Consider the following 19456-nt stretch of genomic DNA (forward strand, 5'->3'; position numbering starts at 1 on the left):
CGATCGCAGGCGGGGCGCGGGGGGAAGGAACAAGCTATACGCATGCGCACTTCCTGAGGCAACGCAACGAAACATCTACGCATGCGTAGCTCGCCCTGGAAGGAGGAGAGGTTATTCTGCGCATGCTCGCCCAGATGAGGCGGTGGGCAGGGTTAAAAAAATAAATGGGAGTGTGACGCATGCGTATCTAACCTGGGAAACAGGAGCGGGAAGGTTCTGGGCATGCGCATCCAGTGGGAGGCGGGGCCCCGAATTCTCGCGGGCGCGGCCCCCCAGAACCCTTCGTGCCAAGTGTGCGCATGTGCGGGCTCCCGGAGAGGAGGAAGGAAGTGTCCGCTCGGCGCATGCGCGTTGCCCCGGAGACGGGGGCCTGGCAGTGAGACGGGGCGGCAGAGCGGTCGCAGGCTGGTTCCGGGCGCGGGGCATTGTGGGATCGCGGCGGTGCCAGGAGACCCAGGGGGGGCCCGGTGAGCTGCGTCTCTCGGTGGCCGCCATATTGGCCTCTCAGCCCCGTGGGGAGCGCCGGGACCCTGGGCCGGGGCCCCCCATTGACCCCCCCCGGGCCTTGAATCCCCTGGGCCGGGCCCCCCCCAATTAACCCCCAGCCCGGGGTCCGGAAGCCCCAGGGCCGGGACCCCCCCCAATTAACCCCCCCACCGGGGTCCGGAATCCCCAGGGCCGGGCCCCCCCCCTTTAAACCCCCCCCACCGGGGCCCCCCATAGGCTCACTTGGGCATGGCTGGGGCACTGAGCTGGGCTGAGGGAGCCCCCCCAAGACTCCCTGGGGATACCTCTCCGGGCAGGGGCACCCCCATGGCCCTGTAGACACCCCTGCACCCCCCGGGGACCCTGCCTCGGCCTCGGGGGCTCTGTGGGGGGGTCTCAGCCCAGCTTCCCGCCCCGCGCTCGGCGCTGCACAGATGTGCTCTCTGCGCCACTCCCCCGCCCCCAAATCTCGCCCTCCCCTCGCATCACGGCCAAGGGGCCGTGGGGGGCTAAGGGAACCTGCCCCCGCCTTGGAGGGAGACGGAGCCTGTGCCCCGGTTCTGTGTGCGCCGCATGGGGCGGGGGGGCTGCTCTGGTTGCCGTCTTGGGAGCCAGGACTCCTGGGTTCTCTCCCTGGCTCTGGGAGGGGTGTGGGGACTAGTGGTTACAGCAGGGGGGCGGGAATTGGGGCGGTGGTGGCGTGAGCCTGGGGTGTGGATGTCCTAGAGGCCTTGTCCCCGCAGCGGGCAGCCTCCGGGGCAGGCGACGGCGTGCGCAGCTCCCGGCGTCGGCTGACCTGGCGGCAGGAGGGGTGAAAGCCCCATGCACCGCGGTGGCTGGGTGGCAGCGTGCCATGGCCCGGCGGAGTGCTCTATCTCCCTGCCGTGGCTGGCGTCAACAGCGTCGGTAGCAGCTTGGGGGCGGGGGGCGTTTCTGGTACCTGGGTGACAGAAATCCTAACCGGTGTGTCAGGGAAAGGGTTACAGGACTGCAGGTGGGCATGGAATGGGGCACGGAGCCTGTCCCCTCTAGGGGGCGCCAGCTCCCATCCAGCCCCAGGGCAGGAACTGGCTGGCTCAGAGGGGTGGGGCATGGGGCACAGGGCCTTCTTAGGGGGTCTTTTTCGTTCCAGTCAGGGCCCTCCTCATTAATCACGTCTCATTCACCAGTGCCCGGGCTCTGATGCGCTAGGTGCTGGACAGAGTAGCACAGTCCCCGGCCCAAAGCACTCAGCAGCTAAATTCTCTTGCTAGAAGCTGAGACCTGCTGGTGGCCAGGTGGGGTCAATCTCGAGTGACTCCTCCCCCCCCCCCCCCCCCCCCCGCGCGCACAAACCAGTTCTGAAATTGGAGTGTAATCAGCGTAAGATCAGCGGGTCTCCAGCCCTCCCCTCTGCTCCCATTTGCTACCTGGCTGGGTTCCTGTGGCCCCGTGTCAGGCGGGCTTTATTCTAAGATAGCGAATGTTCGGCCTTTCCTGTTACCTGCTGGCTCAGTGCTGGGCCGGGGAGCTCCAAGTTCAAATCTCACCTTGGAGGGGGAGGGGTGCAGTGCCTCAGTTTCATCTTTGGACTCTCCCATGTGCTGCTGGGGCCGTTCTGAAAGGCAGGGAGTGGGGGTGGGAAGCTCATGAGCCTGCACCAGGGAGGCCCAGCGAGAGAGGATTCCTGCCCCGCTGAGATCAGGGCCCCGTCGTGCCGGGCGCTGCCCAGACCCAGCGAGAGAGGGTCCCTGCCACGCTGAGATCAGGGCCCCGTCGTGCCGGGCGCTGCCCACACCCAGCAAGAGAGGGTCCCTGCACCGTTGAGATCAGGCCCCGTCGTGCCGGGCACTGCCCAGACCCAGCGAGAGAGGGTCCCTGCCCCGCTGAGATCAGGGCCACGTTGTGCCGGGCGCTGCCCACGCCCAGCGAGAGAGGGTCCCTGCACCGGTGAGATCAGGGCCCCGTCGTGCCGGGCGCTGCCCACACCCAGCGAGAGAGGATTCCTGCCCGGCTGAGATCAGGGCCCCGTCGTGCCGGGCGCTGCCCAGACCCAGCGAGAGAGGGTCCCTGCCACGCTGAGATCAGGGCCCCGTCGTGCCGGGCGCTGCCCACACCCAGCGAGAGAGGGTCCCTGCACCGCTGAGATCAGGGCCCCATCGTGCCAGGCGCTGCCCAGACCCAGCGAGAGAGGGTCCCTGCCCCGCTGAGATCAGGGCCCCGTCATGCCGGGCGCTGCCCAGACCCAGCGAGAGAGGGTCCCTGCACCGCTGAGATCAGGGCCCCATCGTGCCAGGCGCTGCCCAGACTCAGCGAGAGAGGGTCCCTTCCCTGCTGAGATCAGGCCCCGTCGTGCCAGGCGCTGCCCAGACCCAGCGAGAGAGGATTCCTGCCCCGCTGAGATCAGGGCCCCCTCGTGCTGGGCACTGCCCAGACCCAGCGAGAGAGGGTCCCTGCCCCGCTGAGATCAGGGCCCCGTCGTTCCGGGCGCTGCCCACACCCAGCGAGAGAGGATTCCTGCCCCGCTGAGATCAGGGCCCCGTCGTGCCGGGCGCTGCCCACACCCAGCGAGAGAGGGTCCCTGCACCGCTGAGATCAGGGCCCCGTCGTGCCGGGCGCTGCCCAGACCCAGCGAGAGAGGGTCCCTTCCCCGCTGAGATCAGGCCCCGTCGTGCCGGGCGCTGCCCAGACCCAGCGAGAGAGGGTCCCTGCCCCGCTGAGATCAGGGCCCTGTTGCACCAGGTGCTGCCCGGAGACCACCGCAGGCAGGTTCCAGTGTGCACAGGCAGGGCTCTGAGGCTAAGGGGCAGTGCGGGGCATCGCCCCCACGCCAGCGGGGGGCTGGAGGCGGCAGGTTGGGGTTCTGGGCTGTGGCCCCCGCCCCTCGCGCGCTCTGTTCTGCTCTCCCAGCGCTGCTTCTCAACCCTCTCTGCAAACCCATTTCCTGCCGCTTCCGTTCCTCTTGTGGCGCCCAAAGCCGGCCGCCCCGGGAAGGACCCAGGCCTCCGCAGCCGTATCTGCCGGCTTGGTGCTTCCCCTGCCCATCAGGGCGTGGGGCCTGGCCGGGCTCTGGAAGGAAGCTGGCTGCCGCAGGGGTAGGGCTGCGAACGGGGGCTGTGTGGGCGGGAGGGGGGCCGGAGCCTGTTCGTTAGCCTTGCGGCGATGGCTGGAAGCCTCACCCGGGAGGGAGGCTGGCCGAGTAGCGTGGGAGAGCTGGGTGCGAGCGCCGGCTCCGGGGCTGCTGCTGAGTCCACGCTCCGTGTGGGAAACGGGGGGGACCCTGCCTTCATCTGTATAGATTCGGGCCCAGGGCTGAGCCTTCTCTGTGCAGCGCCCGGCTCGACGGGGCCCCAATCTCAGTCGGGGGGGGAGTGGGGTGTGTGCAGCGCCCGGCACGACGGGGCCCCAATCTCAGTCGGGGTGGGGGGGGTCTGTGCAGCGCCCGGCGCGACGGGGCCCCGATCTCGGTTTGGGGGGGGGGAGTGGTCTGTGCAGCGCCTGGCGTGACGGGGCCCCGATCTCAGTCGGGGGGGGGGTCTGTGCAGCGCCCGGCGCGATGGGGCCCCAATCTCAGTCGGGGGGGGGTCTGTGCAGTGCCCGGCGTGACGGGGCCCCAATCTCGGGGGGGGGGCCTGTGCAGCGCCCGGCGCGATGGGGCCCCAATCTCAGTCGGGGGGGTCTGTGCAGCTCCCGGCATGACGGGGCCCCAATCTCAGTCGGGGGGGTCTGAGCAGCTCCCGGTGCGACAGGGCCCCGATCTCAGTCTGGGCCTATAGATGTTCCAACACGAACAGCAAGGTGAGCGGGGGGCCCGCAGGGCATGTGATGGACGGGCCCTCATCTGTTGCTCCCCCCCACGTGCCACGCTCTGAGAGTTGCTCCCCCAGTCCTGTTTATGAGCCGCTCCCTACCCCCAGCCAATGTGGGGCAGAGCCGGTCTCCCCTGCTGGCCCAGGGCTGACCAGGGAAGGGATATTGACCAGCTAGAGCATCTCTCTAGGAAACAGGAGAGATCTGGGTTCTGGTGGGGCCTGGCTTCCATCCGGCCCCAGGACGGGCACTGGCTGGCTCAGGGGGCTGGGGAATGGGACATGGGGCCTTCCCTCTCTAGGGGGCACTGGCTCTGATCTAGCCCCGATCGAGTTCCAGGTGGGGTGTATCTATGAAGCATCTGGCCCGGTGGGGCCCTTGTTGATGTGTGTGTGGGTGGGTGGGGTGGTTCCTGATCTCTCCTGTTGCCCCAACCTCACCTGTCCAGATCTCTAGGGCGGGGTCTGTGACTGACCCACATGGCGCTGAATTCTGGGGGGGCGAACTCTGGGCTCAGAGGGGAGGGGCCTCGGGCAGAAGGGGTGGTCCGGGCTGGGGGCTAGCCTCCCCGAGGTTCACCCACCGCCCATGCTGGGATCTGTGGCCGCTGACCCCCCCTTTTCTATCCCCGCCCCGCAGGGCGCCATGTTCTGGAAGTTCGACCTGCACTCCAGCTCGCACATCGAGACGCTGCTGGAGCGCGCCGACCTGACGCTGCGGGAGCTGTTGGACGAGGACGATGTGCTGCAGGAGTGCAAGGTGGTGAACCGCCGGCTGCTGGACTTCCTGGTGCAGCCGCAGCACATGGAGGCGCTGGTGACCTGCGTGACCGAGGAGCCCCCCGCCGAGCTGGACGAGCGGCTGCGCTACAAGTGAGGGGCTGCGGATCGGGAGTGAGGGGCGCCGGCAGAGCCGGGGTTGAATCATAGAATCATAGAATATCAGGGTTGGAAGGGACCTCAGGAGGTATCTAGTCCAACCCCCTGCTCAAAGCAGGACCAATCTCCAATTTTTGCCCCAGATCCCTAAATGGCCCCCTCAAGGATTGAACTCACAACCCAGGGTTTAACAGGCCGGTGCTCAAACCACTGAGCTATCCCTCCCCCCATTGGTTGGGGGAGCCCAGGCCTGGGCTAGTAGGGGGCTGCGGGTCGGGAGTGAGGGCCACCGGTGTTATGCTTATAAGAAGCACACGGGATCTTTTTCAGGGGAAAAGGCAATACACCGCGTTTATTGAAGATCTAACAATTAGCACATGCATTCAATCACCCCGCGCGCACACACACTGTCCCGCCAGTCGACGTTATAGTTACCAGTCCAGAGTCTGGATCAATCTAGTGGCTAGGTTGATCACGGGTAGGGAGGAGCCGGGTTCTGTCGTTCAGGACACGATGCTCCGGGGAAGTCTTGGCAGGACAAACCCAAAGTTTCATGGCAAGGCCCCTTGTTTATATAGTGATTTTTATTTTTTTGGGGACCAATGAGTTTTGCACTGTTACGCTGTAATCAATTGGTTGATGAGAGCTTGTTTTCTTAAACTTTTTTTTTATTTTATTTTTTATTAAGTTTTTTAGGGAGTTATTTTATACTGGTTTTGATCACAGCTATTTTGTCTCCATTCATAGGTGCCTGTTTTATTTTTAGAGTTGTTAATTTGCCCTTTTTTGATATTTTAATAGGGGCATGTTGCAGCCTCTTGGTGTCCTTGCGTCTGTTTTCGGTTCCTTCCTAGACCATTTGGTTTAGCGATGGCTTTTGCTCTTCTTTTTTAACGTACACGTTTTTTATTTACGCAGAAAACGGAATTAATTTACACAGAACATTTTGAACAGGAACGTTAAATTGCAGTGCAAAAGAAAACAATCACAGCTTTTTTTTTACTAATTTTAAAATGCGACAAAAGTCGTCACCCTTAAAGGTCTGTTACTGCCTTGAAATCAGCCCAGACACTGACTTCGGCTGATGCATCTTTACCAAATGGCCCATTAGGCCTGTTCCTTTCTGCTATTCAGAAAGGGTGGTTAGCAGGATATGATCATATGACACACCAATACGTTTAATACATGCTACATTATTACCTCACTATTCTTCATTCTAAATTATATAAAAATGCAAACATAAAATCCTACTACTACACCAGCAGGGCTGGGGGGGAAGGGCTGGGCTAGCAGGGGCTGCAGGTCGGGAGTCAGGGGCACCGCAGGGCTGCAGGGAGCCCAGGGCTGGGCTAGCAGGGGCTGTGGGTTGGGAGTATGGGGCACCAGCTCCCCCACAGCTGGCTGGTGCTCATGTGCCCCGCCGCAGGTACCCCAGTGTGTCGTGCGAGATCCTGACATCGGACGTGAGCCCCATCACGGACGCGCTGGGCGAGGACGAGGGCCTGCTGCGGCGTCTCTACGGCTTCCTGCAGGGCCACGGGGTCCTCAACCCGCTGCTGGCCAGCTTCTTCAGCAAGGTCATGGGAATCCTTATCAACCGCAAGACAGACCAGGTGCGCCGGGCGGCCAGGCCCAGCCTCCCCCGCCTCAGTTTCCCTTCCACCTGCCAGCTCTTGGGGTCCGGACTGGCTCTCGCTCCACTTATGTGCAGCACCTGGCACGATGGGCCCCCAATCCCAGCCAGCGGGTGGGGGCGGGGGTGTTACCATAATACCACCAATAGCCTGGCAGTAGCTGGCCCCCTTTGAGCTGTGGAGGGGGTGGCCCCTCTCCCTAGCACCCTACCTCCCAAAGCAGCTGGCACAGGCAGGAGACCAGGCTAGTTGGGCCCAGGGCTATTGGCTGTTGCTGCCCCTCATGAGTGAGACACTCGCTGCTGCTTGCAGGTGGGGGACGGGCTCATCTGGACCCCCCCAGATGTCCTCCAGGCCAGGGCATCGCTGCGGCACGTCTGCCCATCTAGCCTGGCGTCCCGGCTGCGGAGCTTGGGAGCCTGTTCCCTCCTCATCACCCCGAGCAGGAGGCAGCTCAGGCCCCAAAGCTGGATGCCTGGCCCCAGTGGTGGGGAGTTCCCCAGGCTAATGGGGCTGGACCGGTCCCTTGCAGATTGTGGCCTTCCTGCGCAAGAAGGACGATTTCGTCAGCCTGCTGCTGCGGCACATCGGCACCTCGGCCATCATGGACCTGCTGCTGCGCCTGCTGACCTGCGTGGAGCAGCCAGCGCTCCGCCAGGACGTCTTCAACGTGAGGGAGGGGTTTCCTGCTGGCCCCGCCCCTTCTTGCTTGCTGGCCCCGCCCCTGGTCACCCATGGCCCCGCCCCTTGCTTGCTGGCCCCGCCCCTGGTCACCCACGGCCCCGCCCCTTGCTTGCTGGCCCCGCCCCTGGGCACCCACGGCCCCGCCCCTTCTTGCCTGCCGGGCCCCCCCACTCCATCTCATTTGCTACCCTGTGCCCAGCCCCACGCTCGCCCCTGCCCCTTTGCCCGCATGTCATTGGCAACTCCAGGGCTACCTCAGGTTCAGCAGGGCACTCCATTGGTCGAAGCTGCCTGGAGCCGTCCCGTCCCCCAGTGGCCAGCCCTGCCTGCTGCCCCCCCGGCAGGGAGAAAGTCACAGCTTCCAGCCAGGCTGAGCCAGAGGGAAACCCCCGTGGGGGGGGGCACTGGCAGAGCTGGGGGGGAGCCCGGGGCTGGGCTGGGAGGGGGCTGCGGGTCAGCAGTGAGGGGCACCAAGATGTGCTGTTCCCTTCACAGTGGCTGAACGAGGAGAAGATCGTGCAGAGGTTGATCGAGATGATTCACCCTTCGAAAGATGACAATGTGAGCAGCTCTGCGTGGCCCCCACCTGGTGGGGGAGGGGCATGGGGGGGGACAGCTACAGGCGAGGAGCTCCTAGCCCCCCCCGCTCCAACCACTAGACCTCACTCCCCTCCCAGACCTGGGGAGAGAACCCAGGAGTCCTGGCTCCCACTGCCTCCAGCCCCTACTGGCGATGGGGGTCCGTACCTCTAAGCCGGCAGCTCCGGTGGGGCGTGGGCAGAGGGACTGGCCCCGCCTCCCAGTACTTGGCCCCGCCTTTCCCATCGCCCCGGTAACTGGGTCTCTTCCCCCCCACCCCAGCAACATTCCAACGCCTCCCAGTCCCTGTGTGACATCATCCGCCTGAGCCGGGAGCAGATGATGCAGATCCAGGACAGCCCCGAACCCGACCAGCTGCTGGCCACGCTGGAGAAGTGAGTGCGGGGCTGTGGGTCGGGAGGGAGGGGCACCGGCAGGACTGGGGAAGGGGGCAGCCCAGGGATGGGCTAGCAGGGGGCTGCGGGTCGGGAGGGAGGGGCACTGGCAGGGCTGGGGGAGGGGGGAGCCCAGGGCTGGGCTAGTAGGGGGCTGCGGGTCGGGAGGGAGGGGCACCGGCAGGGCTGGGGAAGGGGGCAGCCCAGGGCTGGGCTAGCAGGGGGCTGCGGGTCGGGAGGGAGGGGCACCGGCAGGGCTGGGGAAGGGGGCAGCCCAGGGCCCCCTTGGTTGGAGGGTGGCGTCCTGGCCCTCCCAGTATCAACCCAAGTTAACGATGGCGAAGCAGAATCCCGAAGCTCCCGGACCACGAGCCAAGGACCCTCACCCGGTGCTGAGACACGGCCCCTCTGGGGGCAGGGCTGGGTCCCCGGGGGATGGGGTGTTTGGGGCCCCCCTCGGCCGGCCCCTCTGACTGGGGTGGGGGTGGGGTGTTTGGGCCCCCCCCGAAGGCAGGAGACGGTGGAGCAGCTGCTGGGGAACATGCTGGCGGACGAGCGGGACGAGTCCGTCATCGTCAGCGGGATCCAGGTGCTGCTGACGCTGCTGGAGCCACGGCGAGCCAGGTGAGGGGGTGGAGCTGGCGGGAGGGGGCGGGGCCAGCTGGCCACCCCGCCCCTGCTCATCCCTCCCTCTGCCCCCTGCAGGTCCGAGGCCGGGGGGATGGGCAGCTTTTACTGCCCTCTGGAAGGGCAGCTGGAGCTGGGGCCTCTGGGCTCGGAAGGCAGCGCCTGCCAGGCCAGCCCCAGCACCCTGCTGGCCCTCAGAGGTTACCTCCGGGACTTCCACCAGCTGCTGATCGAACCCCCGAAGGTAATGGGCCCCCGGACTCCTGGGTTCCATCCCTGGCCCTGGGAGGGGAGTGGGGGCTAGTGGTTAGAGCAGGGTGGGCCGGGAGCCAGGACTTCTGGATTCCGTCCCTTGCGCTGAGAGGGGAGTGGGGGCTAGTGGTTAGAGCAGGGTGGGCCGGGAGCCAGGACTCCTGGGTTCCATCCCTGGCGCTGGGAGGGGCGTTAGGTCTGGGGGGGCTGCCCGGACGCCTGGGTTCTCTCGCCTGTGCTAACCCCCGCTCCCCACAGCGGCCGGCCCTGCAGATGTCGTGGGGGCTGCTGGACCCGCCGCTGGGGAACACGCGGCTGCAGGTGGTGAAGCTTCTGGGCAGCGCGCTGGGGGCGGGGGACGCCGGGCTGCAGGAGGAGCTGCTGGCTTTGGGTGCCCTGGACACCATGCTGGTGAGTGCTGGGGGCAGGGCAGGGCTCAGCCAATGGGACGGTGATGAGGGGGCAGGGCCAACATCAAGGACCAATCCTGGGGTCAGCTTTTGTGTGAAGTCAGAGCCAGGGACCATCTGCGGGGGGGGGCGGCCCCCTCCCTCCCGCCCCTGGGTCAGAGCCAGGGGCCCAGCTGCCCAGGTATCCTGCCCCCTCCCTACCGCCCCAGGTCAGAGCCAGGGGCCCAGCTGCGGGGGGGGTGGCCCGCTCCCTACCGCCCCAGGTCAGAGCCAGGGGCCCAGCTGCGGGGGGGGTGGCCCGCTCCCTACCGCCCCAGGTCAGAGCCAGGGGCCCAGCTGCCCGGGTGTCCTGCCCCCTCCCTCCCGCCCCCGGGTCAGAGCCAGGGGCCCAGCTGCCCGGGTGTCCTGCCCCCTCCCTCCCGCCCCCGGGTCAGAGCCAGGGGCCCAGCTGCCCTGGTGTCCTGCCCCCTCCCTCCCGCCCCCGGGTTAGAGCCAGTGGCCCAGCTGCCCAGGTGTTCTGCCCCCTCCCTCCCGCCCCGGGTCAGAGGCAGGGGCCCATTTAGCCTGGTCAGTGCTCGGCTTGTCTGGCGACAGGAATGGGTCGTGCTGAGCGAGGGCAGGAGGTTTCTGAGGGGGCGGGTTTGCTTTGATTTCTGCCCGTTGGTTAGAAGACGAGGCCAGGACGGAAACCCCTGGAGTCCAGCACCAGTCCCGGATCTGGGAAGGAGATTGCTTCACTTCCTGTCCCAAAGCGGCCAGCTGTACCACCAGCCCCCACCCCAGAGGGGCCCATCTCAGTGCCGGGCAGGATTCCCATATACCGAGCCCTCCCACCCCACCCCAGAGGTCCCAGCATGGGGTGAGGGGTCCCCGTATACCTGGCCCCCGTGCCCCAGCCCAGAGGGGCCGCATCCCAGCAACGGGCGAGGGGTCCCCGTGTACCCAGCCCCCGGCGGCTGGGCACCACAGCCAGGCTGGTGCCCGGTGTCCCCTGCAAGCGCAGTCCTGAGCTCCGTCTCTCTCTTGCCCAGGACCTGTATTTCAAATACACCTACAACAATTTCCTGCATGCCCAGCTGGAGGCGTGTCTGAGCACCCTGCTGCGGGCCGGCGCCCCCCCCGAGGACTCGCAGCCCCCGCCAGACAGCCCCGTCGTCAAGCATGTGAGTGGGGGGGGCCCTTGAAGCTCCTGGGCAGGGGGCGGGCAGCCCAGTGTGGGCAGGATCTGCAGTCTCCTCCTTCCTCTGGGGTTATGACTGGCCCCAGGGAGAGAACCCAGGAGTCCTGGCTCCCAGTCCCCTCCCCATCTAACTTACTGGACCCCACTCCCCTCCCAGAGCCGGGGATCGAACCCAGGAGTCCTGGCTCCTAGCCCCCTCCCCGTCTAACCCACTGGACCCCACTCCCCTCCCAGAGCCTGGGATCGAACCCAGGAGTCCTGGCTCCTAGCCCCCTCCCCGTCTAACCCACTGGACCCCACTCCCCTCCCAGAGCCCCGTAGAGAACCCAGGAGTCCTGGCTCCCAGCCCCCTCCCCGTCTAACCCACTGGACCCCACTCCCCTCCCAGAGCCCCGTAGAGAACCCAGGAGTCCTGGCTCCCAGCCCCCTCCCCGTCTAACCCACTGGACTCGATTTCCCTCCCAGAGCCCCGTAGAGAACCCAGGAGTCCTGGCTCCCCTGCAGACCACTACCCAGCGCTGCCTCCTGCTCCCCCGTAGTCAGTGGTGGGTCCCGCCTCTGCCCCGCCCGGCCGTGACCCGCTGCCCCCTTCTCTCCCGCCCCTGCAGCTGCTGCAGAAATGCCACTTGGTGCGACGAATCCTGTCGGCCTGGGAGGAGAACGAGCAGACCCAGTAAGTGGTGGGGGGGGGTAAAGAGCGAGACACCCCGCTATGAGGGAGCCCAGCCCCCCCCAACCACCAGACCCGACAGCCCTCCCAGAGCTGGGCGGGGGAGGGGTGGAGCCCAGCTCTTCTGAGCCCTGTGCTGGGGTGGATGCTGTGAGAGCGCCCCCTAGTGTCCGGTGCTGACTACAGGGGAGGGCTGCCCCCGGCTGAGCCCCCCGCCCCGCTCCCCGCAGCCCAGCGCCGCCCTGGGGTCAGCCCTGCCGGCGGGGTGGGCGCTGCGGTGACGCCCGGCCCTCGGGTCCCGTTGCAGGGCAGCCGGCGGCCGGCGGAGGGGGTACATGGGCCACCTGACGCGCATCGCCAACGCCCTCGTCCAGAGCTCCGAGAAGGGTCCTCACGTCGCCCTCGTGGGGCAGCTGCTGAAAGGTGGGTGCGGGGGGGGCGCTGGGCCAGCGGGGGGCACAGAACCAGCCCCTTGGCTCCCAGCTCCCTGCCCGGCTGTGGGCCTGTGGTGACCCTTAGTAGGCGGTTGGCGGGGCGCCCTGTGCCTGGGGTGTTCCTACCCCCCCAGGACCCATAAGGGGTGGATCGGGGCCGGGGTGCCCTGTGCTGTGGGTGTTCCTGCCCCCCCAGGGCCCACAGGGGGTGGATCGGGGCCGGGGTGCCCTGCGCTGTGGGTGTTCCTGCCCCCGCAGGGCCCATAGGGGGTGGATCGGGGCTGGGGCGCCCTGTGCCTGGGGTGTTCCTGCCCCCCCAGGACCCATAAGGGGTGGATCGGGGCCGGGGTGCCCTGCGCTGTGGGTGTTCCTGCCCCCGCAGGGCCCATAGGGGGTGGATCGGGGCTGGGGCGCCCTGTGCCTGGGGTGTTCCTGCCCCCCCAGGACCCATAAGGGGTGGATCGGGGCCGGGGTGCCCTGCGCTGTGGGTGTTCCTGCCCCCCCGGGACGCACAGGGGGTGGATCGGGGCCGGGGTGCCCTGCGCTGTGGGTGTTCCTGCCCCCCCCCCGGGCCCATAGGGGGTGGCTGGGGCACCCAGCTCTGTGGCTCTTCCTTGCCCCCGGGGCAGTGGTGTGGAGCTGTGGCAGGGGGCTGCCGCCCATGGGGGGGCACCATCTCACTCCACTGCCCCTGCCCTGGCAGAGCTGCCGGAGGAGGAGCAGGAGCGGTGGGAGAAATTCGTCTCGGGGCCCCTGGCAGAGACCAACAAGAAAAACGTGGTGGATCTGGTGAGTTTCCCGCCCACCCCCCAGCCCCAGCCCCACAGGCTGATCCCGCCCAGGGCTACCCCCACGTCTGTCCAGCTGTCAGCGCCGATACCAGCCCCACGTACCCACTGGCTTCCTGCCCTGTGCCAAGCACCGTGGAAGCCACGAGCCCGTCTTTACTCAAGCCCCAGCCCCGTCTTGTAGCAGGGAGTTCCGCCGGCTAACGCCCGAGCAATGTCCCGGGGCTCTGTCCCATGTTCTGAGGGACCCACCCAGCCGGTGCTGCCCCCCACTCAGCTGGGAGGTGTCGGGGGGAGGGACGGGACTCGGCCCCGCCCCCCGTACCATGACCCTAACGCGCCCCGTCGCCCCCTGCAGGTGAACATGCACAATCTGCACTCGTCCAGCGACGACGAGGAGAGCGACCTGAAGGAGTTCAACTTCCCCCAGGAGGCCGTGCTGCAGCAGGTGGGTCTGCCCCCCTCCCAGAGCCAGCCACATCCCAGCGCCGGGCCAGGGGTCCCCGGCTACCCAGCCCCCCTGTGCCCGATGCCCTCCCAGCGCCTGTCTGTGTCTGTCCCTCCTCTCCAGGCCTTCGTGGATTACCAGATGCAGCAGGTGACCTCAGCCTTCATCGACCACTTCGGCTTCAACGACGAGGAATTCGGGGAGCAGGAGGAGAGTGTCAAGTGTGTGTCTGCCTGGGAACACCCCCCACTCCCACCCATCAGCCCCCGCTGCCCCACACTCTGGGGCCAGCCCCCCAGGACACCTGGGCAGACAGACCCGCTGTGGGGGTGCATTGGGGAACAGGGCCACTACATGGCACCAGATCCACCTTCTCTGCTGTGGGCCGGGAGCCAGGACTCCTGGGTCCTCTCCCCAGCTGTGCCATGACTCCTGTCGGTGCCTGGGACCGGCTCAGCTGCGCCTTTTGGGGTGACCCCACCCTGGCTCATTCACACTAACTTGGGGTTCTGCACAAACGAACCCCGGTGCTTTCCGGGGGGACGCTGAATGTGTGTGTCTAACCCATCTTCGCACACAGTACCCCATCAGCCCCCTCGCTAACCCCTGCCTCCCTGGGGACCCCCATGTGGAGGGGGGCTGACACCCCATAACCCCCCTCCTTGGCTTCCTGCCTCCCCGGGGACCCCATCTAGAGCAGTGGGGCAGCATCGCATCAGCCTTCCCCCCACATGGCCGTGGGGCTGGGGTGCTGGCAGTACCACCCCCTGCCTGTTGAGCAGAGCCCCTCGGAGTGGGGCACACCAGCCCCCCACGAGTCCCCCGCCCCAAGCCCCTCTTGGCTTCATGTCTCTGCTTCTCTTTTTCTCTCCACTGCGTCCAGTGCCCACTTCCGCCAGCTCAAGAGGTAACGACCCCTGGTGCCCCCCCCTCCCCCCAGGCCCCCCGGCGGGGGCATACGACAGCAGCCGGACCCATCCCCATCCCTGAGAGCGGGGAGTGGGGGGGGGGGCGAGAGGAGAACGACCTTTAACCCCCCTGGCCCCGCCCCTTTCAGGAAATCCCGCAATCCGGGACTCAGCTGGGCACAGCTCCAGGCTCCGCGGGGTTAACTGTCCCAGCAGCCCTTGGGGTCCCAACTGCTCTCCCGCCCTCCCCCCCCAGGTGACACCCCCTCTCCTAGCACAGAGGCCCCTGGGGGGGATCGAGGTCTGGCAGCACCGGCCACTGGGGTGGGGGCGTTATCCTAGTCAGGGAGGCCTGCCCAAAGCAGGACTCCTGGGTTCTCTCCCAGCTCTGGAAAGGGAGTGGGGTCCAGTAGTGAAAGCAGGGAGGGGGCTGGGTGCCAGGATTCCTGGGTTCTGTCCCCAGTTTTGAGAGGGGAGTGGGGTCTAGTGGTTAGAGCAGGGGGGGGCTGGGAGCCAGGACTCCTGGGTTCTCTCCCAGCTCTGGGAGGGAAGGGGGGGATCTAGTAGTCAGAGCAGGGGGGCTCAGCTGCGGGTCTCTTCCCAATGCTTGTGGTGGGGGGTGGCCAGCAGCGCCCCCCGTTTGATGCTGGCTCGGCCCCCTGTCATGCTGCGTTCTCTGTTCCAGCGCCCCCTTCGACAGGACGGGCAGCCTGAGCTTCTCCCTGAGCGCCGATGACGACAGTGTGAGTGCCCTGCCCCCCTCACCACCTTTCCCAGCCCCCCATCACCCCCCTGCCCTGTGCCCTCTGCCCCCCCCCACATCCCTGCTGTGCCCCATGCCCTTCCCTCACTCCTGCACTGCCACCCCCCCGTTCCCAGCTGGCATCATCTCGCTGAGCACCGGTGACAAGCGCATGAATGTTCCCTGGCCTGCCTCTTGCCCGACCCCCCTATGGCCACCCCCTTGTCCCCCAACTCGTCTGCCCCCCCCCCCCCCCCCCCCCCCAGCCGGCGCCCTGACTCTCTGCCCCCTCCCCCCAGCCCAACTCCAACCTGTTCGAAGTCTGCTACAAGGAGCGGATCCAGCAGTTCGACGACGACGACTCGGACGGGGAGGACGCCTGGCAGGAAAAGGACCTGGGCTATTCCGGGGGGGGGCCGCAGCCCGCAGGGCCCAGGTACTGGCCCCGAGCGACTCCAGGGGGCGGTCACAGGTCCTCCTGTTCTTGGGGGCAGTCAGGATGCCTGGGTTCTCTCCCTGGCTCGGAGTGGAGTGGGGGCTGGGAGCCAGGACTCCTGAGTTCTCTCCCAGGCTCTGGGATAAATACCATGGATGAGCTCATGGATCTGGTCCGGGGGCAGGGAGGGGACGGCATACCCGGGTAGATGGGCCTGTGGCTCTGGTCTGGGGGGTGGAATAGGGGATAGATGGGCCTGTGGGTGTGATCCAGGAGGTGGGGAGGGGACGGGATACCAGGGCAGATGAGCCTGTGGATCTGATCCAGGGGGATGGAATACCGGGGCAGAGGGGCCCATGGGGCTGATCCGGGGGCAGGGAGGAGGCGGGATACCGGGGCAGAGGGGCCCAGGGGGGCTGATCCGGGGGCAGGGAGGAGGTGGGATACCGGGGCAGAGGGGCCCAGGGGGGCTGATCCGGGGGCAGGGAGGAGGCGGGATACCGGGGCAGAGGGGCCCAGGGGGGCTGATCCGGGGGCAGGGAGGAGGCGGGATACCGGGGGCAGGGAGGAGGCGGGATACCGGGGCAGAGGGGCCCGGGGGGGCTGATCCGGGGGCAGGGAGGAGGCGGGATACCGGGGCAGAGGGGCCCGGGGGGGCTGATCCGGGGGCAGGGAGGAGGCGGGATACCGGGGCAGAGGGGCCCCGGGGGGCTGATCCGGGGGCAGGGAGGAGGCGGGATACCGTGGCAGAGGGGCCCGGGGGGGCTGATCCGGGCCCATTCTCTCCCTGCGCCAGGAGCTGCGGCAGCACGGACAGCGAGGGGAGCCGGGACTCGGAGGAGGAGGAGGAGGGCGAGGAGGAAGACGCTGGCGGGGGCGTGGAGGGTGGAGGTGGCGGCGGCGAGGCTGAGGGTAAGACCCCAGTGGAGAACGGGGTGAATCCAACAGGACGGGGGGACCCCCGGAGCCAGAGGATGGGGCAGGGATAGCTCAGTGGTTTGAGCATTGGCCTGCTAAACCCAGGGTTGTGAGTTCAATCCTTGAGGGGGCCATTTAGGGATCTGGGGCAAAAAAAATTGGGGATTGGTCCTGCTTTGAGCAGGGGGTTGGACGAGATGATCTCCTGAGGTCCCTTCCAACCCTGATAGTCTATGACTCTATGACTCTAAGTGTCTGTGGGGTCTAGGTAATGTATGTAAACTCGATGGTGCATATTCATTAAATATGCAAATCAAGGCCTCACTTCCCAGCTCTCCGGTGGTGGCCAGCCTGAGCCGCGGCACCTGGTGGGTGCCCGGGTGTCGCCCGCTGGCACCAGGGAATCGGAGCAACGGGCCGCTGCCCGGCCCTGACCCCGCTCTCTTCTCTCCCTTCTCAGGTGCCAGCCCTGACCCGCTGCCTGCAGAGCCCCCCGCTCGGCCCCCCGACAGCGCCGGGGTGGACACCGGCGTGGCCGTGTGGGACAGACCCGGCTTGGACGCCTCCCGCCCCCCCCACGGAAGGGAGCTGGGCCCAGTTTACAGACACCCCCTCAGCGCAAACCAGGTGGGACTCAACTCCCTCCACCCCCTGCAGGGCTTATCTTCATTGCGGGGGGGGGGGGGGGGGGGGGGCTGGCACTAGGTGCTGTGAAAGATGGGATGCCAGGGTCGATGGGCCCGTGGCTCTGTGCCGGGGAGGGGGCAGGAGGCTGGGGTCAATGGGCCCGTGTGGGGAGGTCGGGGTCGAAGGGCCTGTGGGTCTGGGCCGGGGAGGGGGCGGGAGGCCGGGGTCGATGGGCCCTTGGGGGGAGGTCGGGGTCGAAGGGCCCGTGGGTCTGACCCAGTTGGGGGCGTATTTCCGCAGCCTGTCAGAGGCCCCGTCAGGCTCTGCCCAGGGACCCCACCCTCAGGAACCGGCACGTAGCAATGTATCTTCGGTGGGAGGTGAGTGTCACCGTGGCAACCTGCCCCCCCCTCCCCCCAGCACTGACCCCCGGGTCTTCCTCTGGGGCGGGCGGGGGGATGGATCTTGGCCCCGTAGGTCTCGGCTGGGGCTGGGCCGGGGGTGGTTGGGCCCAAGGGGCTGAGCTAAGCAGGGGGAGGGTTGCTGGGCCCATGGATTTGACCTGGAGTGTGGGGAGGGGATCTGGGCTGTGGGGAGCGGATGGTTGCGTCCGTGGGTCCGAGCTAAGTGTGGGGAGGGTTGCTGGGCCCATGGGTCTGAGCTGGGGGAGGGAGGGGGGGTGGCTGGGCCTGTGGATTAGGGCGGAGGTTGGGCCCATGGGGTTGACCTGTGGGGGCGATGGGCGGGGAAGAACGGCCGCGTTGGCGGGCCCCTAACGCCCCCTCTCTCCAGCAGCCCCCCCGGAGCCCCCCCGAGCGGGATCGCCCTGCGAGAGCAGCGACCCGGCGCGGAATGGCCAATCGGCTCGCCCGCCCGGCCCCGCCGCAGCCAGGCCAAAGTAAGGCCGGGAGCAAGAGGGAGGGACCAGCGCGGGGTACCAGCACCCGTGGGGTGGGGGGAAGGGCTCCCTCAGACAGGGCTGAACCCTGGGCTGGGGGTGGAGCTTGTGGGGCGGGGGAGGAGCCAGCCTTGGCCCTGCCCCTCACCCAGGTAACTGCCCTGGGAGGGAGGTCACTTGGGCATGGGGTTTGTGCGGTGGGGGAGGAGCCAGCCCTGGTCCCACCCCTCAACCAGCTGTCTTCCCCCCCCCCCCCCCCCCCCAGCACGGAAGGGGCCCCCCTATCTACCTCTGATGTCAACCAGCGGCTCCCGGGGGCCGCAGACGCCCCGAAGGCGGAGAACGGCTCCCCCCAGAGGCAGCAGCAGCCAGCAGCCAGGTGAGCCCTGACCCCCCCCCCCCCCCAAGGAGCGCTCAGCCGGGTTGGGGGGTCAGCTCAGTGGGGGGCTGTTTGGAGGGAGGGCCTCAGTTGGGGGGATCCCCCTCAGGATCGGGGGGGGGGAGGGCTCAGCCTGTGACCTCATCAAATCCTGTGCATGGCGGGGTGTTAACTTGGCCCTAAGCTCAACCCGCCCCCCCCAGCCTGGGGAGGTGGGCCTTCGGTTGGGGGAGGGGTCTCCGATTTGGGAACTGGGGGGCAATGAGACAGAGTGATGACCCCCCCCGTCCATCTCTCTCTCCTCCTCAGATAAAGCTCATGGAGGGCGCCTGGGGAAGCTGCTGATTGGGGGGGGCTGGAGGGAGCCCCCCCTCCCGGAGCCCGGCCCGCCCAAGGAGAGCCCTTTCCCATGGGGGGGGGCAGCATAGGACGGGGGGGCACAGTCCCCCCATCACAGGATGCTCATGGCGAGATGGCTGAGCCCCCCTCCCCCAGGGAGGCTGCTGTGAGCCCCCCGGCACGGTCCCCCCCCCCCATTTTTGCACTGAAATCTGCAGCAGGGCGACAGAATTAAAAGCGAATCGTTCGGAGAAGTGACTCTGGAAAGCACTAACCCTGCCCCCCACTGGCCCCCACTTCTGATGCCGGCCCCCCACTGGGCTTCCGACCCCCCTTGGTTAGCCCCCCAATTCTGCTCTGGGGAGGGCTGCCCCTCTGCTTCCCTGCCTCCCCCCCCAGGTTAGCCCCTCCACAGCCTGCCCCTGTCTTCCCCTTCTGCTCCCCTGGGGGGCCAGGCATGGGAACGGGGGCCCCTCCCCACACAGATTAGATTTTAACCCCCATCCCCACTTCCAGCATAAGCACAACCCCAACCCAACCCCTGCCCCCCTTTCTGTGTCGGGTCCAGGGCCTCAGCTAGGATCGGGGTTCTGCCCCCCAGAGCCCAGCTCAGCTGGGGTGGTGGGGAAGAAATGCTGGAGGGAGTGGGGAGGGCAGGGGGCGGAGGGTAGACATGGGTGGGTGGGACTAGGAGCTGCTGGGGATGTGGTCAGGGAGTGTTGGGGGTGGGGGGGGTTAGAGGCTGCTGGGGGAGGGGCACTACAAGGGGGGGCTGGACCTCAGGGCTGTGGGACAGGTCTGCGTCCGTCCGTCCCCCCGGCTGGTTCTACGATCCTTTTAACCTCATGTTTTCCGCTCCCCCTTGTTATTTATTTCCCTGGCCTGGGGGGCTGGAGCTGCCCCGTCTCCCTGGAGCAGAGGTGTTGGGGGGCAGAGATGGGTCACGCCCCAGGGA

The 19456-nt window shown here is 67.2% G+C and overlaps 1 protein-coding gene across 1 annotated transcript; it reads left to right on the plus strand.

Moving 5' to 3' along the window:
- Positions 1-3429: 3429 nt before the first annotated feature.
- PPP6R1 (protein phosphatase 6 regulatory subunit 1) lies at positions 3430-18166 on the plus strand. Its single transcript, XM_037888400.2, is given in 24 exon segments — positions 3430-3560; positions 4915-5147; positions 6580-6766; positions 7320-7457; positions 7967-8032; positions 8333-8445; positions 8956-9069; positions 9151-9316; positions 9583-9735; positions 10766-10897; positions 11523-11587; positions 11892-12007; positions 12722-12807; positions 13165-13254; positions 13378-13475; positions 14138-14161; positions 14848-14905; positions 15204-15340; positions 16137-16252; positions 16719-16828; positions 16830-16885; positions 17186-17265; positions 17678-17783; positions 18049-18166. Coding segments are annotated over 23 exon segments (2556 nt in total). The 5' UTR covers positions 3430-3560; positions 4915-4920.
- Positions 18167-19456: the final 1290 nt, after the last annotated feature.

The sequence above is a fragment of the Chelonia mydas genome, chromosome 23, assembly GCF_015237465.2.
Source record: "Chelonia mydas isolate rCheMyd1 chromosome 23, rCheMyd1.pri.v2, whole genome shotgun sequence".
Taxonomy (NCBI): domain Eukaryota; kingdom Metazoa; phylum Chordata; order Testudines; family Cheloniidae; genus Chelonia; species Chelonia mydas.